The 25,850-nt window shown below is 53.5% G+C and overlaps 1 protein-coding gene across 1 annotated transcript in view; it reads right to left on the bottom strand.

The window, feature by feature from the left end:
- PNPLA7 (patatin like domain 7, lysophospholipase) overlaps positions 1 to 25,850 on the bottom strand; it is a 188,198-nt gene that overhangs the window by 76,161 nt on the left and 86,187 nt on the right. The window contains exons 21-22 of the mRNA XM_071574420.1: positions 14,523 to 14,583; positions 10,128 to 10,277 (exon numbers count right to left, since the gene is read on the bottom strand). Of these exons, the coding sequence (XP_071430521.1) occupies positions 10,128 to 10,277; positions 14,523 to 14,583 (211 nt within the window). The remainder of the gene's footprint in view (positions 1 to 10,127; positions 10,278 to 14,522; positions 14,584 to 25,850) is intronic.

Below are 25,850 nucleotides of genomic sequence, written 5' to 3'. Positions count from 1 at the left end.
AGAACTCCAGGGCAGCAGCTCAGGAGATGATGATTCACGGCAAAAGCTCACGGAGCAGCTCAATCCACGCTCCAGAGCCATCTGTGTTCCAGGCCAGAACCACAATTCCATGAAAGAGAAGTGAGCAGACAGGAAAGCTGGCAGATGCCAGAGGTCTGGCTCATTTTCCCTTCTAGGAACAAAGGGCACTGAAGGGAAGGGCTGAGGCAGCTCTTCAGCAAAGCTTCCAAACTCCTGCCCCACACACGAGCCACAAACCCCTTCCCTTCTTTCCAAGGATGGACAAGGCACTCACTTTGGTCATTTTTTTCTATACAACACTAATTTCCTAAGATATGCAAGGGTTGAAACAGATGTCCCAGTTGTAAGTCTAACAAAACATGGCCCAAAAGTTGTCTGGGGAAATCAGATACCCAGAGAAAATCAGATGCCCAGAGCTCAGATGCAAGGAATGATTTTGAGGCTCAGAAATCCCCCTCACCCCAAAAACATTCTCACACCAAAGGATCCACAACCTGCACAAAATGCACTGTGGGAAGATTTCAGCAGAGCAAAACTGATTTGCCCAAAAGAAAAGTTCCTTTTGGCCTAAGAAAAGTCTCCAGATCAAGTGTCAGAGACAGAAGTGACAACTGAGCTGGATGGCAGAGGATCTTGCTCAGTAGAAGACACCAAACTGTGTCAGGGTCCAGGCACCACAGTGAACATCTCACATTCCAACCTAATCTGTGTGTAAAGAAAGGAAATTCAGGCAGAACTAAAATTAAAAGCTCTGATAAATTATTAATAAAGATATTTCAGCGAGCTCTCCAATCCATTACACATTTTTAGAAGCGAAAAGAAAGCTCCAATTTAAAGGGCAGAAAGGAATGAGAGAGACACATATGTTGGATTTGAATGCCTCTGTACTTCAGTTGGAAAGTCTGTGAGATCAGAGGGCTCCCACATGGAACCAGAATTCACTCAGCCATGTGGTGCCTCTCAGCTGGTCTTGGAAAAGAACAAAAAAAAAAAAAGAGTTAGGCAAAGACTTCTGAAAAATCTGAACACTGCAGAACTTCTTATCAAAGGATGCTCTCAGCTCCACCAGGAAAAATGGTCATAAAAATAGACATCAGGAACCCAGCCCAGAATTCCCTGCTGCCCACAGTGCCAGGGCACACCTGCTGTGCTGTCCCTGCTGCCCACAGTGCCAGGGTGTGCTGTCCCTGCTGCCCACAGTGCCAGGGCACACCTGGTGTGCTGTCCCTGCTGCCCACAGTGCCAGGGTGTGCTGTCTCTGCTGCCCACAGTGCCAGGGCACACCTGCTGTGCAGTCCCTGCTGCCCACAGTGCCAGGGTGTGCTGTCCCTGATGTCCAGAGTGCCAGAGCACACCTGGTGTGCTGTCCCTGCTCCCCACAGTGCCAGGGTGTGCAGTTCCTGATGCCCACAGTGCCAGGGTGTGCTGTCCCTGCTGCCCACAGTGCCAGGGCACACCTGCTGTGCAGTCCCTGCTGCCCACAGTGCCAGGGTGTGCTGTCCCTGCTGCCCAGAGTGCCAGAGCACACCTGGTGTGCTGTCTCTGCTCCCCACAGTGCCAGGGTGTGCTGTCCCTGCTGCCCACAGTACCAGGGCACACCTGCTGTGCAGTCCCTGCTCCCCACAGTGCCAGGGTGTGCAGTTCCTGATGCCCACAGTGCCAGGGTGTGCTGTCCCTGCTGCCCAGAGTGCCAGAGCACACCTGGTGTGCTGTCCCTGATGGCCACAGTGCCAGGGTGTGCTGTCCCTGATGGCCACAGTGCCAGGGCACACCTGGTGTGCTGTCCCTGATGCCCACAGTGCCAGGGTGTGCTGTCCCTGCTCCCCACAGTGCCAGGGTGTGCTGTCCCTGATGCCAGGCCACAGGAACCCCTTCCCCACCCACTCTGACCCCCCAGTGGAGCCTCCAGCCCTGGCCCAGCACAGCAAGGACATGGAACTGCTGCAGAGCCCAGAGGGGGCACCAGGATGGGCAGTTGATGGAGCAGCTCTGCTGGGAGGGAAGGATGGCACAGTTGGCATTGTCCAGGTTTGGGGCAACCTCAGTGTGGCATTTCAGTGCTTAAGGAGCCACGAAGAAAAATGGAGAGGGACCTGGGAAAAAGGATGGAGAGACAGGACACAGGGAATGGCTTCCCACTGCCAGAGGGCAGGGATAGATGGGATATGGGGAAGGAATTCCTCCCTGTGAGGGTGGGCAGGCCCTGGCACAGGTGCCCAGAGAAGCTGTGGCTGCCCCATCCCTGGGAGTGTCCAAGGCCAGGTTGGACAGGGCTTGGAGCAACCTGGGCTGGTGGGAGGTGTCCCTGCCCATGGCAGGGGGTGGGATGAGCTGAGCTTTAAGGTCCCTCCCAACCCAAACCATTCCATGGTCCCAAGCTCCATGAAGTAGGAACATTCCTTAGCATTTAACTGGAACACAATCACACTGTCTGGAAATGTCCCAGTTGAGCAGGTGGGCCCAGTTTCTCCCTGTGTGGGGGTGCCCAAAGCTGGGCATTCTAAACCCTCTGGGCCATTGCCCAGCAACTGTTCCCAATGGCCCATTGGCAGCAGCTGCCCAGGGCACAGCTGAGCCCTCAGGCTGGGAGCTGGCTGGGAAAGAAGCCTGGCAGAGGAGCTGGGACAACTCCCCTCCAGGGACTCCTTGGCACCTCCACACCCACCTGAGGCCTCAGCTCTGCTCAGGGGCCACCAACCATTCCAAAATCCCCCCTGACTCCCACAGTCACATCCCCCAGTGTGGAACTCCCTGCCCTGGGGGAGGCACTGGGGGCTCCCACCCAAACCTCAGGGGAGACAATCTGGGGCTTTGGGGACTTGGGGAACCACTCCTGGGATCCAGAGGAGGAGCAGACCCTGGCCAGGAGGAGCCCCCCACTCTCCACCAGACTGTGCCATCATCTGCACCAACAGCTTTGTCCCTTCCTTTTCCTTTGCACTCAGGGGAACCACGTGGGGCTCAGCACAGGGGCCACCAAACCCCCCTGTGTTTGTGCCCCAGGGGGTGGGTTACACTGCTGGGCTTGGGGGTTAAACCCAATTTCTCTTTGTGCCACTGCATTTATTGTAATGTTGTTATTAAATTGTAACTCTGACTTATAATCTCTTTAGTGGTGGGTTCATTTCTCCTGCAGGTTTCCCTTTAAACCAGCACAGGAAACATCTCCTGAATTATCACAAATCCCAGAACCACCAACTGCCACAGGAACCAGCACCCAGGGCTGGAGGCTGTGGGTGCTCCTGTGCCAGGACACAAACCCCTGGCCAGGGTGCCCACAGAGCCAAGGGGGCAGCAGCTGCTCCCTGAGCTGCTCCATCACAAAACTGAGCACTTTAGAAAAAGAAATTAGAAATAAAGATAATTAAACCCACACAACAGAACCAAGAAAACAAACCACTAAATCTTGTCCCATCACAGGCAAGTGGGACTTTTGTCCTGAGGGGGAGGACTCTGAATACTCCCCCAGTTCCTGCAGGCAGCAAATATTCATTATCAGACTGAGGTTTGCTTGGCAGTGCTTTTGCAGTTCTTTAATAAGACAGAAGTAGCTAAAAATTACAAAAATAAAAACCAAAAAATCCTCTTAAATAGGTTAACCTGCAAGCAGCAATAACTCCAAGCACTGCCAACAGCCTTCCCATGGCAGTGCCAGGGAAAGGGAAGAGGGAAAAGGGGAAAGGGGAAGGGGAATGGGAAAAGGGGAAGGGGAATGGGAAAGGAGAAAGGGGGAAAGGGGAAATGGGGAAAGGGAAAAGGGGAAAGAGGAAAGGGGAAATGGGGAATGGGGAAAGGGGAAAGGAAAATGGGGAAAGGGGAAAGGGGGAAAGGGGAAAAGGGAAATGGGGAAAGGGGACAGGGGAAATGGGAAAAGGGGAAGGGGAATGGGAAAAGGGAAAAGGGAAATGGGGAAAGGGGAAATGGGGAAAGGGCAAAGGGGAAAGGGGGAAAAGGGAAATGGGGAAAGGGGAAAGAGGAAAGGGGAAAGGGGAAAGGGGGAAAGGGGAAATGGGGAAAGGGGAAAGGGGAAAGGGGAAAGGGGGAAAGGGGAAAGGGGAAAGGGGAAAGGGGGAAAGGGGAAAGGGGGAAAGGGGAAAGGGGGAAAGGGGAAAGGGAAATGGGAAAAGGGGAAAGGAAATGGGGAAAGGGGAAAGGGAAAAGAGAAAGGAAAAAGGGAAAGGAAAAAGGGAAAGGAAAAAAGGGAAAGGAAAAAAGGGAAAGGAAAAAAGGGAAAGGAAAAAAGGGAAAGGAAAAAAGGGAAAGGAAAAAAGGGAAAGGGAAAAAGGGAAAGGAAAAAAGGGAAAGGGGAAGGGGAAAGGGAAAATTAAAAGGGAAAAAGGAAATGGGGAAAGGGAAAAGGGAAAAAGGAAAAGGGGAAAAGGAAAAGGGAAAAAGGAAAAGGGGAAAAGGAAAAGGGGAAAAGGAAAAGGGGAAAAGGAAAAGGGGAAAAGGGAAAAGGAAAAGGGGAAAAGGAAAAGGGGAAAATGAAAAGGGAAAAAGGAAAAGGGGAAAAGGAAAAGGTGAAAGGAAAAGGGTAAAAGGGGAAAAGAAAAAGGGGAAAAGGAAAATAGAAAAAGGAAAAGGGAAACAGGAAAATAGAAAAAGGAAAAGGGAAAAGGGAAACAGGAAAATAGAAAAAGGAAAAGGGAAAAGGGAAACAGGAAAATAGAAAAAGGAAAAGGCAAAAGGGAAAAAGGAAAAGGGAAAAGAGAAAAAGGAAAAGGGAAATAGGAAAATAGAAAAAAGGAAAGGGAAAAGGGACAAAGGAAAAGGGAAAGGGGAAAGGGAAAGGGGGAAAGGGAAAAGGGAAAGGGAAATGGGGAAAGTGGAAAAGGAAAAGGGAAAAGGAAAAGGGAAATGGAGAAAGGGGAATGGGAAAAGGGAAAAAGGAAATGGGGAAAAAGGAAATGGGGAAAGGGAAATGGGGAAAGGGAATTCAAGGCACCACTGCAATATTCAGCTCTTAATATTAATGGGAAGAGGAAGGAATTTTCTAAACCAACAGAGTAAGTTGCACAAGAAGCCAAACCAGCTGCTCTCCCCCCACTTCCTAAGGCTGCCCTCCACTGCTCTGGAACAGATTTGGAGCCCAGAGCAAGGAAACTGTATGTTAAATATGGATCAAATGTTCAGTCAAGTGTTAAATGGCAACATCTGATTACAACTTACAATTAACAAAAAGCTGGTTCAAGAAAAAAATGCAGAAAATAAACAGCAAAACTATGTAAATAGCAGCAAGTTCAGCCAGTGAAGCCCTTGGTTTCCACTCCAGGAACACCTGCACTGGGAATTCCCTGAGGCAGGACTGGCACAGCCAGTACCACCCCCTGATTCCAGAAACCCAGGGCAGGTCCATCCCAGGGCACACCATCCCAAGTGCTGGTGGGTCCATGGCACAGGGGGGGGCTCAGGGAGTGCTCTGGTGGCTCCAGCTGCTCTCCTGGGCCCCAGGACAAACCTTCCACTGGGAATCCTGGAATCTCAGCCTGGGTTGGGCTGGGAGGGACCTTAAAGATCATCCATCCCAGCCCTGCCATGGGCAGGGACACCTCTCAGGGTGCTCCAAGCCCTGTCCAGCCTGGCCTGGGACACTCCCTGGGCTGGGGCAGCCACAGCCTCTCTGGGCAACACTTAAAGGTGCAGGAGGACACCAAGACAAAGAGAAAACAAATCAATATCTCACTTCATTACTCAGTTCATTTTTTGGTGCAAGAAATCAGGAGAAAAGATTCCAAATCTCTCCCAGCAAAGCACCATCTGCACTTGGTCAGGCAGGGCAGGAACATTCACCAATCCACAGCTGGAGGGGAAAGGAGGGAATGCAGGAGGTACAAAAAACACGGGGAAAGAAGAGAGAAAAAAGAGAGAAAAGAGAGTAAAAGAGAGGAAGAAAAAGAAGAAAGAAAAAGGAGAAAAGAGAGAGGAAGAAAATAAATAATGTGGGAAGGGGAGAAAAAAGAAAAAGGAGGGAAAAAAGAAGGGGGAAAAAAGGAGGGGGGGAAAAAGGAGGGGGGAAAAAGGAGGGGGGAAAAAGGAGGGGGGAAAAAAAGGGGGGAAAAGAGGGGTAAAAAAGAGGGGGAAAAAAGGGCAAAAAAGAGGGGGAAAAAAGGGGGGGAAAGGGGGGAAAAAAAGGGGGGTTGGGGGGGAAAAAAGGGGGGGAAAAAAGGGGGGAAAAAAAGAGGGGAAAAAAGGGGGGGAAAAAGAGGGGAAAAAAGGAGACGTGGATTTTCACTCAGTGCCACATCCATAGAATCATAGAATGGATTGGGTTGGAAAAGACCTCTGAGATCATCAAGTCCAACCCTTGGGCCAACTCCAGTCCCTTTACCAGATCATGGCACTCAGTGCCACGGCCAACCTCAGCTGAAAAACCTCCAGGGATGGGGAATCCACCCCCTCTCTGGGCAGCCCATTCCAATGCCTGAGCACTCTCTCTGCAAAGAATTTTTTTCTGCTCTCCAACTTCAATTTCCCCTGGCAGAGCTTGAGCCCATCGTGCCCCCTTGTCCTATTGCTGAGTGCCTGGGAGAAGAGACCAACCCCCACCTGGCCAGAACTTCCCTTCAGGCAGTTCCAGACAGTGCTGCAATAACCACCCAATGTACCAAGCACCAGGTAAGTTGTGCTTTTAGAAAGGATAAGCCATGAGCAGACCAACAACTCAGCAAAGCACTGCAGGAGACCCACTCAGGAGTTCTGATGGTGCACGAGGATGAGAAGAGCATGTTCAGACTGCAGTGATAAAATGCAAACTGAATTCTGAATTAAATACATGGTTTGTGAGCAACTGGAACTTGCACAGCAGCTTCATGGATGGATAAAGGAATTATTGCCTGAGCTGGGAGTGAGGCCAGGGGTCTGTGAGCAGGAGACAGACAAGCTGGCAGCAAATGAGACAGAGATTTCAGACCAAACTCTGGACTGGCAGTGCCAATCTGGATCTCCTCCACAAGCCTCTTCCCTCCAGTCTCATGCTGAGCACTCACTGTGCTTCCTCCAAGGAGAGAACTGTGTCAGAAACCCTTTGCTGGGGAAGCTTTGCAGCTGAGGAGCCTCAAAGGCTCTCACACGTGAGCTGGAGAGAACCAGAGTGCCAGACAGGGGCTGTGGGCACAGTGCCCTGCTGTGAATGTGCCTCCTGGAGTCCCTGCAGCCTTGGCAGTGCTGAGGGCAGCCCAGGAGAGGTGCCACACAGGGTGCAGAGGATCACTGAGGGCAGCCCAGCAGAGGTGCCACACAGGCTGGAGGGGATCACTGAGGGCAGCCCAGGAGAGGTGCCACACAGGCTGGAGGGGATCACTGATGGCAGCCCAGCAGAGGTGCCACACAGGCTGCAGAGGATCACTGAGGGCAGCCCAGCAGAGGTGCCACACAGGCTGCAGAGGATCACTGAGGGCAGCCCAGCAGAGGTGCCACACAGGCTGGAAAGGATCACTGAGGGCAGCCCAGCAGAGGTGCCACACAGGCTGCAGAGGATCACTGATGGCAGCCCAGCAGAGGTGCCACACAGGCTGCAGAGGATCACTGAGGGCAGCCCAGCAGAGGTGCCACACAGGCTGGAAAGGATCACTGAGGGCAGCCCAGCAGAGGTGCCACACAGGCTGGAGGGGATCACTGAGGGCAGCCCAGCAGAGGTGCCACACAGGCTGGAGGGGATCACTGAGGGCAGCCCAGCAGAGGTGCCACACAGGCTGGAGGGGATCACTGAGGGCAGCCCAGCAGAGGTGCCACACAGGCTGGAGAGGATCACTGAGGGCAGCCCAGCAGAGGTGCCACACAGGCTGGAGAGGATCACTGAGGGCAGCCCAGGAGAGGTGCCACACAGGCTGCAGAGGATCACTGAGGGCAGCCCAGGAGAGGTGCCACAGAGACTGGAGAGGACCACTGAGGGCAGCCCAGCAGAGGTGCCACACAGGCTGGAGAGGATCACTGAGGGCAGCCCAGCAGAGGTGCCACACAGGCTGGAGAGGATCACTGAGGGCAGCCCAGCAGAGGTGCCACACAGGCTGCAGAGGATCACTGAGGGCAGCCCAGCAGAGGTGCCACACAGGCTGGAGAGGATCACTGAGGGCAGCCCAGCAGAGGTGCCACACAGGCTGGAGAGGATCACTGAGGGCAGCCCAGGAGAGGTGCCACACAGGCTGCAGAGGATCACTGAGGGCAGCCCAGGAGAGGTGCCACACAGGCTGGAGGGGATCACTGAGGGCAGCCCAGGAGAGGTGCCACACAGGCTGGAGGGGATCACTGAGGGCAGCCCAGCAGAGGTGCCACACAGGCTGGAGAGGATCACTGAGGGCAGCCCAGGAGAGGTGCCACACAGGCTGGAGAGGATCACTGAGGGCAGCCCAGGAGAGGTGCCACACAGGCTGGAGAGGATCACTGAGGGCAGCCCAGCAGAGGTGCCACACAGGCTGCAGAGGATTTCTGAGTCATTAAGACCACAAAGTTTGCCATGAAAATTAAATGCACGGTAGGGGTGGGAACAGAGAGGCAGAAGTGCTGTCAGACTGGCCCTGAACACTGACTGAGTATCAGAATGCTGTGGGTTGGCACCTCAAAGATCACCCAGTCCCACCCCCTGCAGATGCCACTCACTAGTCAGGTTGCCCCAAGCCCTGTCCAACCTGGCCTTGGACACTTCCAGGGATGGGGCAGCCACAGCTTCTCTGCCCAATCCATGCCAGGGCCTGCCCACCCTCACAGGGAGGAATTCCTTCCCAATATCCCATCTATCCCTGCCCTTTAGCAGTGGGAAGCCATTCCCCCTGTCCTGTATAAAAGTCCTTCTCCTCTCCTTTATCCAAGCCCCTTAAAGCACTGGAATGCTGCAATGGGGTCTCTTCAAAACCTCCTCTCCAACCCCCTGACCATTGCATGTCCTGCTGCCCCCCTAAAGAGCAGGACCCCACCTGTGGCTCCTGGCAGGGCAGAGCTGTGGGCAAAGTCAGGCAGGACACCTTTCATAGAATCACAGAATCAACTGGGCTGGAAGAAACCGCTGAGATCATCAAGTCCAACCCTTGGTCCAACCCCACTTTGATCACCAGATCATGGCACTCAGTGCCACGTCCAATCTCACCTTAAAAACCTCCAGGGATGGGGAATCCACCCCCTCTCTGGGCAGCCCATTCCAATCCCTGAGCACTCTCTCTGCAAAGAATTTCTTTCTGATACCCAATATAAACCTCTCCTGGAAGAGCTTCAGCTGTGCCCTCTTGTCCTGCTGTTGGTTTCCTGAGAGAAGAGACCAACCCCCACCTGGCCAGAACTTCCCTTCAGGCAGTTCCAGACAGTGCTGAGGTCACCTCTGAGCCTCCTCTTCTCCAGGCTGAACACCCCCAGCTCCCTCAGCCTCTCCCCACAGCACTTGTGCTCCAGTCCCTTTTCCAGCCTCGTTGCTCTTCTCAGTTGGATTGGAACAGACCTCTGATTATCAAACTCAACCCTTGATCCAACCCTACTGTGATCACCAGCCCAGGGCACAGAGTGCCCTGGGCTGGTGATCACAGTGGGGTTGGATCAAGACATGGTGGATTCTCTGTCCCTAGAGGTGTTTAAGGGGACACTCAGTGCCACATCCAGTCCCTTCTCCAGCCTCGTTGCTCTTCTCTGGCCCCGCTCCAGCCCCTCAATCTCTTGCCTCAACTGAGGGGCCCAGAACTGAACACAACACTCAAGGTGTGGCCTCCCCAAGGCAGAGTCCAGGGGAAGGGTCACTGCCCTGGGCCTGCTGGCCACGCTAGTTTGGATCCAGGCCAGGATCCCATTGGCCTTCTTGGCCACCTGGGCACACTGGTGGCTCCTGTTGAGCTTCCTGTCCCTCAGTCCCCCCAGGTCCCTCTGCCTGGCTGCTCTCCAGCCACTCTGTGCCCAGCCTGGAGCGCTGCAGGGGGTTGGGGTGGCCAAAGGGCAGGACCTGCACTTGGCCTTGTTGAACTCCATCCCATTGGAATCAGCCCATCCCTCCAGTCTCTCCAGATCCCTCTGCAGAGCCCTCCTGCCCTCCAGCAGGTCGACACTCCCTCCCAACTTGGTGCCATCAGCAAATCTGCTAATGAAGGACTCCATGGACTCTGCAGGTCTGGAGAGGATGGGCCCCCACTCACCCACAGCACTGAGGGCATGTTTGAGCTCCAGGGTGAAGGCTGTCAGTGGCACCTCCTCGGACACGGGCATGATGGCCACTGTGGACAGGTTGCTGGCAGGATTCCCTGCATCCCACTTGCTGCTGGAGCTGTGCAAGCCAAGGGGGTGACCTGAGGGGAAACAAAACACTTGGCATCAGCAGGGAGCTCAGAATGCCAGGCTGGCTGTGAACAACAAAGTGGCACCTCCAGTGCCACCCAAAGCTGAACCCCAGAGAAGTGGCACATCCTCCAGGGCACGTGGAAGGAGAGTTGCCACATATTTCATCATTTTCCCACATATTTCATCATTTTCCCACATATTTCATCATTTTCCCACATATTTCATCATTTTCCCACATATTCCATCATTTTCCCACATATTCCATCATTTTCCCACATATTCCATCATTTTCCCACATATTCCATCATTTTCCCACATATTCCATCATTTTCCCACATATTTCATGATTTTCCCACATATTTCATCATTTTCCCACATATTCCATCATTTTCCCACATATTCCATCATTTTCCCACATATTTCATCATTTTCCCACATATTCCATCATTTTCCCACATATTCCATCATTTTCCCACATGTTTCATCATTTTCCCACATGTTTCATCATTTCCCCACATATTCCATCATTTTCCCACATATTCCATCATTTTCCCACATGTTTCATCATTTTCCCACATATTTCATCATTTTCCCACATATTTCATCATTTTCCCCACATATTCCATCATTTTCCCACATATTTCATCATTTTCCCACATATTCCATCATTTTCCCACATATTTCATCATTTTCCCACATATTCCATCATTTTCCCACATATTCCATCATTTTTGGCTGCATGGAGAGAAGTTAAGCAGCCTTAAAACATCTGGATGCCAGGAATAGGTGAAATGCCACCTGACCTGGGCACACAAAGATAAAAAGGCACTACTGAATCCCTTTAAAGAGCCACAACACTGACTTAGCCCAGAAAAGGAATGAGCTTAACTAACAAACCCCCAAACCAAGGTGTGGGAGTTTTGGCTTTAGTTGCAGTTTTATACTGTGGGCAGTATTAAAATACTCCAAAAATTAACATTTATTTTTATGGTATTCCTGAGAAATAAAAATAAATACCTGTTTCCCAGAAAGCTCCTATAGATGATGTGTATTTCCCCCTGGTTTTATTTCCTTCTGAAATGCAGAGCTTTACAGATGTGGGAGCATTAAACTGAAATAGGGAAGCTCTGCAGCAGCTGTGAAGTAACTGGGAAGCATCTCCAGTATAGTTTGGAAGGATGAGTAAGGAGAGAGCTGGGCAGAGCAAAGCAGCTCCTGGCAGAAGAGTGCAAGGAGTGTCACAGAGACCAAGATCTTCCCAGATAGCTCAGAGCAGAAAAATGATGGGTTTCTTTTACAAACTGCTCTTCTTCTGATCCTTTCCTCTTCAGCTGAGCCTCCCCAGACATCCTCACTCTGCTAATGCCTCTCAAAACACAAGAAATTCTGACATCTGAGCCAGCATTTCATGTCCTGCTTTTCTCCTTTCCCCCAGCAAAGGCCTAAGATGTCCCATTAAGATGAATTCTTGGGCTGGGCATATGGAAATACTTGACATCCCCTGTGCAAAGGCACTCAAAGGCTCAGTGCAGAGAGGCAGAGCACTGCAGGACACAGGAAACAGCAGCTAAACCTTCTTTCAGGGATGTTCAGCAGCTGAGCTGTTCATTTCCAGGCTTCTAAACCAGAACATGAAAGTTTTTCCATCTCTAAGAAGGTATTTGTAGGTTCAAACAAGTTACACATCACAGCTCAGCCCCTTCATGTCCACCTGCCCTCCCCTGCCCAGACCTTCAGTGGAGATTCTCTGAACTGCTCTAACTGCCACCAATTCCCCTCCCATTTTCCCTATTTTCCCCATTTTCCCTGTTTCCCAAGAAGAGCAGGATCTGCCCAAGGTTTAAGTAACACCAGCCATTGGGACAACACTGTGAAGAAAGAGCAGAATTTGAGTTTCCCCCTCCTCAAAACTGCTCCAAAACATGAGACTTGGGGAGCCCATTCATGGAATATTGCAAAGAAATAAAAGGAAGAAAATAATAAAAGTAATTAAACCCCCACAAAGAAGCCAAACCCAAACAAACCTCCACAGCCCAGAACCCCACACGCCCTCAGCAGTCAACACATCTCTCCTTTCTCTTAAAAAGCTGCTCCAGGAAATTGAGAAAATTTCCTCCTACTCCCTTCAATCAGTAAATAGACTTTGAGCTGGTGCTGCCACAAACACGGAGCCAAAGCCAGAGCAGGCCCTTTCCTCCCAGACAACTCAGGGAAATGATGCAAATACAGACATGCTAAGTCAGGGCTCTGATTCCAGCCCATTCCAGCTGCTATTCCCACTTCTCCCTTTGCTTTGCTCTTCCAAGACATTCCAAGGGAATCTCACTGCACAATTTCTGTCTCAACTGCAAATCCCTCCATGCCCACACTCAGTTCTCCAAGTTTCTCTGCCAAAAAATATGTGTGCACAGATAATAAAATCACCATCCACCTGTGCCAAGAGCTCTTACAGGTTTGGGTTGGGAGGGACCGTAAAGGACATCCCATCCCACCCCCTGCCATGGGCAGGGACACCTCCCACCAGCCCAGGTTGCTCCAAGCCCTGTCCAACCTGGCCTTGGACACTTCCAGGGATGGGGCAGCCACAGCTTCTCTGGGCACCCGTGCCAGGGCCTGCCCACCCTCACAGGGAACAATTCCTTCTTAATATCCCATCTATCCCAGCCCTCTGGCAGTGGGAAGCCATTCCCCTTGTCCTGTCCCTCCATCCCTTGTCCCAAGGCCCTCTCCAGCTCTCCTGGAGCCCCTCTGGGCTCTGGAAGGAGCTCTCAGGTCTCCCTGGAGCCTTCTCATCTCCAGGCTAACACTGAATGCCAAATTCTCTGTCCAAGCACACTCTGTTTGCAGCTCCAGGGATGTGAGAGCAGCTCCAAGGCAGCCCAGCAAGAGCAGCCCAAGGAGGAGTCTGTCATAGAATCATAGAATCAATTTGGTTGGAAAAGACCTCTGAGATCATCAAGTCCAACTCTTGATGCAACCCCACTGTGATCACCAGCCCAGGGCACGGAGTGCCCAGGGCTGGTGATCACAGTGGGCTTGGATCAAGATGTGGTGGATTCTGACTCAGTGCCACATCCATAGAATCACAGAATGGATTGGGTTGGAAAAGACCTCCGAGATCATCAAGTCCAACCCTTGGGCCAACTCCAGTCCCTTTACCAGATCATGGCACTCAGTGCCACGGCCAAGCTCAGCTGAAAAACCTCCAGGGATGGGGAATCCACCCCCTCTCTGGGCAGCCCATTCCAATCCCTGAGCACTCTCTCTGCAAAGAATTTCTTTCTGCTCTCCAACTTCAATTTCCCCTGGCAGAGCTTGAGCCCATCGTGCCCCCTTGTCCTATTGCTGAGTGTCTGGGAGAAGAGACCAACCCCCAGCTGGCCAGAACTTCCCTTCAGGCAGTTCCAGACAGTGCTGAGGTCACCTCTGAGCCTCCTCTTCTCCAGGCTAAACACCCCCAGCTCCCTCAGCCTCTCCCCACAGCACTTGTGCTCCAGTCCCTTCTCCAGCCTCGTTGCTCTTCTCAGTTGGGTTGGAACAGACCTCTGAGATCACCAAGTCCAACCCTTGATCCAACCCTACTGTGATCACCCAGTAGGGTTGATCACCCAGGGCTGGTGATCACAGTGAGGTTGGATCAAGACATGGTGGATTCTCTGTCCCTGGAGGTGTTTAAGAGGACACTCAGTGCCACATCCAGTCCCTTCTCCAGCCTCGTTGCTCTTCTCTGGCCCCGCTCCAGCCCCTCAATCTCTTTCCTCAACTGAGGGGCCCAGAACTGAACACAACACTCAAGGTGTGGCCTCCCCAAGGCAGAGTCCAGGGGCAGGGTCACTGCTGTGCCTTCTTTTCCTACTGTTGGTTGCCTGGGAGAAGAAACCAACCCCCACCTGGCCACAACTTCCCTTCAGGCAGTTCCAGACAGTGCTGAGGTCACCTCTGAGCCTCCTCTTCTCCAGGCTGAACACCCCCAGCTCCCTCAGCCTCTCCCCACAGCACTTGTGCTCCAGTCCCTTCTCCAGCCTCGTTGCTCTTCTCTTCTCACTTGGGTTGGAAGAGACCTCTGAGATCATCAAGTCCAACCCTTGATCCAACCCCACTGTGATCACCAGCCCAGGGCACTCTGTGCCCTGGGCTGGTGATCACAGTGGGGTTGGATCAAGACATGGTGGATTCTCTGTCCCTGGAGGTGTTTAAGAGGACACTCAGTGCCACATCCAGTCCCTTCTCCAGCCTCCCTGCTCTTCTCTTACCTCCCTGCTGCAAACTGCCAAGGATCTTCTCTCCCAGCAAGTGAATGAGCCGAGTCACAACCTGCAGTGGGAGAGAAACCAGAAACAAACACTGAGGCAGAAGGCACTGGCAGGAGAACATCCACACTCCCAGACTCCCAGAGGTTTTTTGGGATGCTCCCTGGAGCAGAGCCACACAGGGACAAGGTTTTATAAGGGGTGACTGACCATTTGTCTTCGTTTCTTTTACCCTGTTTTCCTTCAATTTGGAAAAGCAAGAAGACAAAAGCAGCCCCACAGCAGGCAGTGCTTCAGTTGTTAATGCAGTTATTTGGGGGAACAGGGGGAATTGCATTTTCAGTTCTCCTCATTTCTCCCTGCAGGGCCCCTGCCCCTCTCAGTCCCCCCCTCCTCGGTGGCTGCTGTGGCCCTGCACCTTCTGTAGGTGATAAAGGCTCCAAAAGCTGCCAGCTGTGCCCCAAGAGATGCCCAACCCAGCCCTGGTTCCACCACACCCCCAGTGAGGGGGTTACAGCAGCCAATTTAAAACACCTTGGAGAAAAAAGGGATAAATACACTCTCTAAACAGGTGCAGAACCAGAACAAACCACAAACTACTTCAGCAATTGCTTTCCCCCTCACATCATGTTTCCCTGGTACCATGGAAGGGACAGATGTTTCCCCAGCTGTTTCTCCAACAGGATTCACAACAATATACACCAATATTGTTTATTGGTATTTATTTATCTCCAAACTGTCAAGCCTCTTTCCAAGAGGAACAATCAGTAATTCCTAGCAGAAAACTAATCATTGCAATGCAGGAAGTGACAGCCTTGGAAAATCCAGCATTTATTCTGGAAGCTCTACACAGATGTTGCACCAAATAAGGAAAAGAGTTCTTTAAATGCATTAAAAATTAATTGAGCAATCGTTAGAAACTCTCCCCCAGACAAATAATTCAAGGTCAGAGCAACTGAGGAGGACACAAAAAAATTCAAAAAGCACCAGAACAAGATTTCCCCCAACTCTTCACAAGAGGAACAAGCAGCAGGACATGGAGCTTGGGATCCTGGAAAGGCAAACGCTGTTGCCAAAGAAAGGCAGCTCAGGGTGCAGCTCTCACAGAAAGGGGCATGGAAGCACAGACAGGTCAGCATGTCCACCACAAACATTTATATGTCTTGCTGTAAAAGTAAAAGCCAGTGCAATAAACTGCCCTGAACTGTGGAACTCTGTCTGTGAGGCTCCAGTAGATTGGAAGTGTCTGTTCACCGAGGAGGAAGAGCAAAGAGGAGCCTCCCAACACAGGGGGACCAATCAAGGCTATTCCAGGAATTCCATGGAGTGGTTTGGGGTGGAAGGGACCTCTAAGGCCCATCTAGTCCAGCCCTTTGCAGTGAGCAGAGACACCTTCAGCTGGATCAGGCTGTTCAGAGCCTCACCCAGCCTGGCCTTCAATGTGTCCAGGGATGGAGCAGCCACAGCTTCTCTGGGCACCCTGTGCCAGTCCTGCCCCATAACTGCCAGTTCCTGAAGGTGCCACAGCAACAATCCCTCTGGTGTCCCAGGACAAAATTCTTCCAAGCTCCTGTGACTTGCCCCCACAGCAGACACAGGGTGTCCACCCCACCCCACCCCACCCCACCAAGAGCACGGACGCAGCCGGACCCGCTGCCACCAACAAGTGCCATCGGAATGGTGGCACCTCCCGAGGGCAGAGAAGCTCTCAGCCCCCTCCTTCCTCATCCTGCAATCCCAAACAGGATCTGAAATGCTTCCACCTGCACAAAACACAGCAGAGGCTGATGATCACCCAACCACACGACCTCCAAGCTCTGGGGATCAGGGGCTCACTAAATGGTGCTGGTGGAGTTACAGGAAACTGCCCCAGCAATGGGGGAAGAGGGAACTCTTCACCAAAGCTCTGAGACTGCCTGTCCTTCCTAAGGGAGGTGACCTGCTGGCCCAGTTGAGCAGGTGGGCCCAGTTTGTCCCTGTGTGGGTGTGCCCAAAGCTGGGCATTCCAAACCCTCTGGGCCATTGCCCAGCAACTGTTCCCAATGGCCCATTGGCAGCAGCTGCCCAGGGCACAGCTGAGCCCTCAGGCTGGGAGCTGGCTGGGAAAGAAGCCTGGCAGAGGAGCTGGGACAACTCCCCTCCAGGGACTCCTTGGCACCTCCACACCCACCTGAGGGCTCAGCTCTGCTCAGGGGCCACCAACCATTCCAAAATCCCCCCTGACTCCCACAGTCACATCCCCCACTGTGGAACTCCCTGCCCTGGGGGAGGCACTGGGGGCTCCCACCCAAACCTCAGGAGAGACAATCTGGGGCTTTGGGGACTTGGGGAACCACTTGTTGGATCCAGAGGAGAAGCAGACCCTGGACAGGAGGAGCCCACCACTCTCCACCAGACTGTGCCATCATCTGCACCAACAGGTTTGTCCCTTCCTTTTCCTTTGCACTGGGGGGAACCACGTGGGGCTCAGCACAGGGGCCACCAAACCCCCCTGTGTTTGTGCCCCAGGGGGTGGGTTCCACTGCTGGGCTTGGGGGTTAAACCCAATTTCTCTTTGTGCCATTGCATTTATTGTAATACTGTTATTAAATTGTAACTCTGACTTACAATCTCTCTTGTGTTGGGTTCATTTCTCCTGCAGCTTTACCTTTAAACCAGCACAGCTGCCCCTCCAGCACACTCAGCACCCCCAACTCACAGGCTTTCACCCAGCCAGGACCTTCCCTCAGGAGATCTGGGAGGAGCTGTGAACATTTTACACTTCAGAAGCACTTGAGTGTCAGAATTTTAATTACTTACTCAAACCATCTCCTGCATTTCTAACTTCTTGTGCTTTACAGGCAGTAAAGCAGAGCTCCAGCTCAGTTACAAAATATGTCCAAGGTTAATGATGGAACTAAGAATAGAACCTACTGGTCTCATTTTCCAGTTGGCTGCTCCTGTTACCGGGAAATATTATTTGTCTTGTTTGCTGGAGCAAACCTTGCAGGCCTGGGATGTATAGACAGGGAGAAGCATTTCCCTGGTGACTTTGTAGGACAAGAAAGCTGCAAACCATAATGGGATGAGTCACTGGTGCAGTCATGGCAACGTGGAAGGGAAGGAGCAGCAGTTTGGGATGGGAGCTCAGAACTGGCCTCACATTTCCAGGGGGGGGTTTGTGTTACAGACACCAGGTATTGCTGCACAAAAAGGTCTTTGAAAGCAGCTCCAGCTGAGGGAGAAGTCAATGAAAATCCCACCCCTCCATGGACAACACACTCAGCCTTCAAGGACTGACCCCAGCCCTTGTGCAGGGCTGCCAGACCCAGGGCAACAACAATCCAACAGCAAGAAAAATCATCCTTCAGCTTTCCAAGCTCCTGGATTCTGCCCCCCACCCAGCAGAAGGGCAGGAGAAGGAGCAGCACAGCCCCATGATGGTGACAAGGAAGCCAAGGGAGCTGGGAGAGGAGCAGGATGGTGTGGAGGGGCTGGGTGGCTTGGGCAGGAGGAGGAGGGAGCAGGCAGGGCTCAGCCCTTGGGCTGGGAGCCTCCTGACAGGGGGTGAAGGGAAGGATTCCAAGTGTGTCTGGAGGACACAGAGGCAGGAGAAGGGCAGGGCAGGGGGTGGTACCTCAGTGTAACATCTGGGCTGGGATTCAGCCCAGTCACTTCTCCCCACCTGCCTGTATTTCCTGGGAAACTTGGGGTTGGGGGTCAGTCTCTTCCCCCAGGTGAGAAGGGGCAGGGCAAGAGGAAACAGCCTCCAGTTGCACCAAGGCAGGTTTTGGTTGGGTCTCAGGAAACATTTCTTCAGTGAAAGGGTGGTCAGGCACTGGCACAGCTGCCCAGGGCAGAGAGGGAGTCACCATCCCTGGAAGGGTTCAAAACACACCTGGGTGTGGCCCTTGGGGACAGGGGTTAGTGGTGACTGTGGTGGTGCTGCCTGATGGTTGGGCACCATCTGGCAGGGCTTTTCCAGCCTCACCAGTTCAATGATTCTGTGAAAGCCCTGGGAATTGGCAGTGAGGGTTTGGGCAGAGAGGAGGCAGGAATTCTGGTGGCACTGATGGAAAAGATGGACTGACTTGTCAGTCTGTGTCCCAGTTGAGCAGGTGGGCCCAGTTTGTCCCTGTGTGGGTGTGCCCAAAGCTGGGCATTCTAAACCCTCTGGGCCATTGCCCAGCAACTGTTCCCAATGGCCCATTGGCAGCAGCTGCCCAGGGCACAGCTGAGCCCTCAGGCTGGGAGCTGGCTGGGAAAGAAGCCTGGCAGAGGAGCTGGGACAACTCCCCTCCAGGGACTCCTTGGCACCTCCACACCCACCTGAGGGCTCAGCTCTGCTCAGGGGCCACCAACCATTCCAAAATCCCCCCTGACTTTATCCCACAGTCAGATCCCCCACTGTGGAACTCCCTGCCCTGGGGGAGGCACTGGGGGCTCCCACCCAAACCTCAGGGGAGACAATCTGGGGCTTTGGGGACTTGGGGAACCACTCCTGGGATCCAGAGGAGGAGCAGACCCTGGCCAGGAGGAGCCCACCACTCTCCACCAGACTGTGCCATCATCTGCACCAACAGGTTTGTCCCTTCCTTTTCCTTTGCACTCGAGGGAACCACGTGGGGCTCAGCACAGGGGCCACCAAACCCCCCTGTGTTTGTGCCCCAGGGGGTGGGTTACACTGCTGGGCTTGGGGGTTAAACCCAATTTCTCTTTGTGCCATTGCATTGATTGGAATATTGTTATTAAATTGTAACTCTGACTTGTAATCTCTCTTGTGCTGGGTTCATTCCTCCTGCAGGTTTACCTTCAAAGCAGCACACAGTAAAAATGAATTTCCATCCCCTGGAGCTGCAGCTCCCTCCCTCCCGAGCCAGGGACAGAGCAGGCACTGCTTTTCCCAGCTTTCTTCCCCCTCTTCCATGGAAACACCAGCCCTTCCCAAGGAGAGCAGCACAGAACACTCCCCAGACATCCATGCAGCAAAATGCTCCCATTGCCACGGTGTCACCATCACCCAGAGCTGCCCAGTCCTGGGTTTTACAGCCCCCTCCAGCACCACCCACCCCTCCTGCCAACACACCTCCTGAGGCACAGCCTCCTCCTGCCACAGGCTCAGGGGCTTCAAATTTAAGGTTGGAAGGAAAAGCAGCACTGCAAGAAGGCAGCGAGTCAGAGCCCAGAGACAGGATGGGACTCCAGGAGGGCTCTAAATCAGGCAGGAGCATTCACTGCCTGCAAAGGGAATGCAACTTCTGGAGCCCTATGGAGAGAGCTGAGCTTGCTTTAGTCTGGGAGACAGTTGAATTAGTCCTTCCTCATGATTAGGAGCTGCAGTAGCAGGGAGAGCATCCAGGTCTTTTAATTAATCACTGCCACCAGTAATGAGCAGCAGAGCCACCAATCAGACACTTGTGCTGACAGGTCAGTGTGCAGAGCCCTAAACCTGCCACACTGAGGGTCCTCCTTGTGCCCAGGAACTCACTTTCCCACCCCTGCTCCCCACTCAGGAAGGTCACAGAGCTTTGCCAGCACCCAAATATTCCCTGCAGGGGCTCATGGAGCGAGTCTGGAGCCTGGGCTGGGAAGGTGCCTGAGGGAACTACCAAAAATACCCCCAGAGCAGACAAAACCCCATTGTCCTGAGGTCTGGCAAAAGAGTTTTCAGGCCAGGAGGCAGAAATCTGACCTTACAGGTCTAAAAAGTTGAGCAAATTTCCATCTCAAAAGCTACTTTGGGTTCCATTCTCCAAAAGCCCCAAACCCCTCCTGCTCTCCTGGACATCACTGCAACTGCAAACCCACCCACCCCCTGGCCCAGAGAGGGAAGTTCAGACACATTTGCATGGGAAATAAATCCTTCCCCCTCCCCCCTTTTCAGACTAACTCCCCAGAGCACTTCTGTGCAGGGCACACCAGGAGAAGGTGTTCTGCTGTTCCTCAGATGCTGCTGGAGAGCACTTTGCTCAGCACAGTTGCCCCTCTCTGACCCAGCTCACCACTCTCCACCTCATCTGCCTGCAAACATGTTGTTTTCTTGGATGCTTCTCCATCAGCTCCATCTCAGCCAGACCCACTTGGGCTCTCCCACCATCCCCAACACCCCCCCCCAGGTCCCTCCTATGAAGGTCACAGTCTGTTCCTGCCTCTGCTGCAGAAAAGGCTCTGGGAAAACATTAATTTTCCTCTGCTGCACTAAGGTTAAATCACTGCCCAGACCTGCAGCCTCTGCACTCATGGCAGGGCAAGGACTAAACTCCACAGCCCAAGGGGCTGCATTTCCTTACTCTGGGAGGATTAATTCCAGTTTCAAAGCAAAGCCCCTCCACCAGGAGGCCAGGCAGGATTTCAGCTCCACTGGTGGTGCCAGCACAGGGCTGAGAGCTCCATCCTCCTCCTGAGGGTTCTCCTGGGCACCACTCCCTGCACAGCCACTGTAATTCCCACACCAAGAGGTTACAGCCACTCTGCAGTGCTGTATTTTCCATAACCCTTCTAATAATTCAAACTATTTCCCACCCCTGCTAATCTTCCAAGGCTGGGTTCTGGTTAAAGCTTTTGTTCCTATTCAACTGTGCAACTCAGGAGGGGCTTTGTAATAAGCCCTTTTGAAAGTGATTTTCAGGAGAATTCACTTGTAAAATGCTTTCCTATGGATATTTATTTTGTTCTGTGAATAATAATAAGGATTTCCTGACAAATTGACCATCTGCTGCTGGATAACAACTGTTCCAAACAAAGCTTGTTCCCATCTCAGCTAAGCTGGAATTTAGGGAAGTTTAAAGGGAGCTCACAGGGAAGGTGGAGAGACAGGACAAGGGGAAGGGCTGCCCAGTGCCAGGGGCAAGGGATAGATGGGATATTGGGAAGGAATTGTTGGCTGTGAGGGTGGGGAGGGGCTGGGATGGAATTCCCAGAGAAGCTGTGGCTGCTCCATCCCTGGGAGTGCCCAAGGTCAGGTTGGACAGGGCTTGGAGCAACCTGGGCTGGTGGGAGGTGTCCCTGCCCATGGCAGGGGATGAGCTTTAAGGTCCCTTCCAACCCAAACCAGTCTGGGATTCTGAGATTCCAAATCAGGGGAAAACTTCACAAATTCAACACCAACATCCAATTCACAACAACAACCACCTGATGTAAGGACTGTGTGGCACAAACCCCTTGTAATTCCAAGAGAAGAAACATAAATATACACACAACAAACCAATCTCAAAATACAAGATACACTCCTCACCTCACCCTACCCTGCCCCAGGGCTCACCTTCCATGGCATGGGATTTTAAACCAAAGAAACCAAGCTGTGCAAGGAGGCCAAGGCCAGACCCAGGGGGGACAGTCCAGCCCTGCTCAGGGGGACAATCCCAGCCCTGCCCAGGGAGGACAGTCCAGCCCTGCCCAGGGGAGACAGTCCAGCCCTGCCCAGGGGGGACAATCCCAGCCCTGCCCAGGGGAGACAGTGCCAGCCCTGCACAGGGAGGACAGTCCAGCCCTGCCCAGGGGGGACAATCCCAGCCCTGCTCAGGGGGGACAATCCCAGCCCTGCCCAGGGGGGACAGTCCAGCCCTGCCAGGGAGGACAGTCCAGCCCTGCCCAGGGGGGACAATCCCAGCCCTGCCCAGGGGGGACAATCCCAGCCCTGCCAGGGGGGACAATCCCAGCCCTGCCCAGGGGAGACAGTACCAGCCCTGCCAGCCTTGTTCTGTGCAGGTTCCTGGGTCAGGAAGGTGCCCTTGGCTGAAGGAAGGGAGGAACACATGGCACAGTCAATCCTGCACAACCAACACACGAATGGAAGCCCCACAGATCTGACCATGGTTTTCCTCTCTGGACCCTCCAGCACCACCCAGACCCAACTCCCCAGAGTTCCCCCAGAGAACAAGGGGCCCTGAGGGGGAGCTCTGGGCTCTCTCCAGTGGCACTGAAGTCTAAAATTAGATAATTCCTAGTTAAGCTTTTAAATCTTCAGTCACCCAGTAGGGCTCACTTAAATTAGAGCTACAGAGTAGTGGATCAGAAACCTCCTGAGCTGGGAGGGACCCACCAGGACCATTCAATCCAACTCCTGGCCCTGCACAGACACCACAACAATCCCACTCTGTGCCCCAGAGTATCATCCAAACCCTCCTGGAGCTCTGGCAGCCTTGGGGCTGTGCCCACTGCCCTGGGGAGCCTGGTCAGTGCCCACCACCCTCTGGGGGAAGAGCCTTTCCCTGAGATCCAACCTGACCCTGCCCTGGCACAGCTCCAGCCATTCCCTGGGTGCTGACCCTGCCCTGGCACAGCTCCAGCCATTCCCTGGGTGCTGTCCCTGCCCTGGCACAGCTCCAGCCATTCCCTGGGTGCTGTCCCTGCCCTGGCACAGCTCCAGCCATTCCCTGGGTGCTGTCCCTGCCCTGGCACAGCTCCAGCCATTCCCTGGGTGCTGTCCCTGCCTTGGCACAGCTCCAGCCATTCCCTGGGTGCTGTCCCTGCCCTGGCACAGCTCCAGCCATTCCCTGGGTGCTGACCCTGCCCTGGCACGGCTCCAGCCATTCCCTGGGTGCTGTCCCTGCCCTGGCACAGCTCCAGCCATTCCCTGGGTGCTGTCCCTGCCCTGGCACGGCTCCAGCCATTCCCTGGGTGCTGTCCCTGCCCTGGCACAGCTCCAGGCCATTTACTGTCCCCAACACTTGGATGAGGAAGCCCAATGTCTGTCAGAACACAGGGGTTTATTCCCAAGCTCTGGATATTTGACACCAGCAGAGAATCTTCCTGCATTTGCCCAAAGGAAGAACAAGGGCAGGTCCTGTCCCTGCTCACCAGAAAGAAGAAATAAAATATTTCAAATAACAATTTAGTGAGTATCACAAACCCTCAGCCCCAGATGTGATTAAGTTAAAGGACAAGTAAAAGGGCTTTGTGCCACACAGACACACCCCATGAATGAGCTCCATGGCAAACAGGCCTGCCCAGGACTGGCTGTTCCTCACAGTGACTCAATTGTGGTCACACAGTGCAAAGAGCCACCTCAGCCACCCAAAGCCCAGAGCAGCAGGTTCAGTCCTGGGCAGCACTTTCCAGGAGCTGAGATTATTCTCCACCAGCTCTCCCAAGGGATGAGGGAGAAGGAGAAGTGAGTTAGATCCTCAGCATGGACTCTGCCTTGGGGAGGCCACACCTTGAGTGTTGTGTTCAGTTCTGGGCCCCTCAGGTCAGGAAAGAGATTGAGGGGCTGGAGCGGGGCCAGAGAAGAGCAACAAGGCTGGAGAAGGGACTGGATGTGGCTCTGAGTGTCCTCTGAAACACCTCCAGGGACAGAGAATCCACCATGTCTTGATCCAACCCCACTGTGATCACCAGCCCAGGGCACTCTGTGCCCTGGGCTGGTGATCACAGTAGGGTTGGATCAAGGGTTGAGTTTGATAATCAGAGGTCTCTTCCAACCCAAGTGAGAAGAGAAGAGCAACGAGGCTGGAGAAGGGACTGGAGCACAAGTGCTGTGGGGAGAGGCTGAGGGAGCTGGGGGTGTTCAGCCTGGAGAAGAGGAGGCTCAGAGGTGACCTCAGCACTGTCTGGAACTGCCTGAAGGGAAGTTCTGGCCAGGTGGGGGTTGGTCTCTTCTCCCAGGCACTCAGCAATAGGACAAGGGGGCACGATGGGCTCAAGCTCTGCCAGGGGAAATTGAAGTTGGAGAGCAGAAAGAAATTCTTTACAGAGAAAGTGCTCAGGCATTGGAATGGGCTGCCCAGAGAGGGGGTGGATTCCCCATCCCTGGAGGTTTTTCAGCTGAGCTTGGCCATGGCACTGAGTGCCATGATCTGGTAAAGGGACTGGAGTTGGACCAAGGGTTGGACTTGATGATCTTGGAGGTCTTTTCCAACACAATCAATTCTACTATTCTATTCTATGAAAATCAGGGCACTATTGAAGCTTTCCATGGCCCCAGATCAGACAGAGCCTGGCTGGTCCCACATCAGACAGAGCTTGACTGGTCCCACACTCAGGAGCTCAGCAAGGGCTCTCCAAAGGAAACCTCCCGTGGTTTGATGGCCACAAAGCAAACCCTGAATGCTCCCTCACAGCAACTCCTGGCACCTTTACAAAGGCTGCTCGAGCACACAGAGGAACTGAAGCTTTTTCCTGGGGCTCTGGGAGCTTCTAAGGCTCAGCATCAATCAAGTCTTGGAGGAAAATGCCATGGAGGCATCGCCACCCTGACTAAGCTGTGCCACTGCCTGCCCACACCAGGCGACCATGGCCCTCCCACCCAACATCCTCCTCCTCTCCTCTGCACACCCACTCCTGCTGCAGGTGAGGAGCACTCCTTTTAATGGACCATGAGAGCAGAACAGTGCAGCAGCACAGCCCCTCCTGAGCCACCCCACAGAGCCACAGCAGCTCAGGTGATGACGCACAACCTCCCCGGTGCCCGAGGGGAGCGGTATGAAAAGAGGGCACATCACTGAGCTGGCTCTGTAAGGCTGATAACCCTGGGGAAGGCTCCAGCCACTTCAGAAAGCCTCTGCTTCAAACACACAGATAAAGATAGCACAGCTCCAGCTGGAGATGGATGATGGCTTCTCAAGGTATTTAAATCCCAAGAGCGAACTTAGAGAATTAAAAGGAAAGATGCAGAAAAACTCTTTCTATTTTTCAGCCTGCCAAAGGTTGTCTCACAGTTCAGCCCCCACAGCTCCCAAGCAAATTCTCAGCACAACTTCCAGCAGGTCTCAATTCCAAGTGAGGATTCTAAAAACTGTCTCAGCTGGGGAGAGGCAGAGCTCATGTGGGCACAGTGATGCCAACCCTGCAGCGCTGTGGGGATCCATCCCCGGGCTCAGCTCTCGCTGCTGCCTCGACGCCGCTTTGCTGTGCCAGGAATCGTGAGCTGCTTCCCTGTCCTACTTTCCAGAACTGAAGGCAGGGATGAAAATAGAAAGAACTGATTTCCTTCCCCTCCAGCAAGACTGGAAAGCTTTGTGCAGCATCAGGAGTGGCACAGGGGCTGGCACAGAGCCAGTACCAGGGCTGGCACAGCACCCCAAGGGCTGTGCTGGGCAGCTCTGGGCACCAGGGCACAGGGGCTGAGGTCCAGCTCCCAGCAGTGTGGATGTCCCAGTTGTGCAGGTGGGCCCAGTTTGTCCCTGTGAGGGTGTGCCCAAAGCTGGGCATTCTAAACCCTCTGGGCCATTGCCCAGCAACTGTTCCCAATGGCCCATTGGCAGCAGCTGCCCAGGGCACAGCTGAGCCCTCAGGCTGGGAGCTGGCTGGGAAAGAAGCCTGGCAGAGGAGCTGGGACAACTCCCCTCCAGGGACTCCTTGGCACCTCCACACCCACCTGAGGGCTCAGCTCTGCTCAGGGGCCACCAATCA

This window comes from Pithys albifrons, chromosome 20 (genome assembly GCF_047495875.1).
Source record: "Pithys albifrons albifrons isolate INPA30051 chromosome 20, PitAlb_v1, whole genome shotgun sequence".
In the NCBI taxonomy this organism is placed as follows: domain Eukaryota; kingdom Metazoa; phylum Chordata; class Aves; order Passeriformes; family Thamnophilidae; genus Pithys; species Pithys albifrons.
Note: the sequence above shows the minus strand (reverse complement) of the source record. Positions and strands in the feature narration are given on the sequence as shown.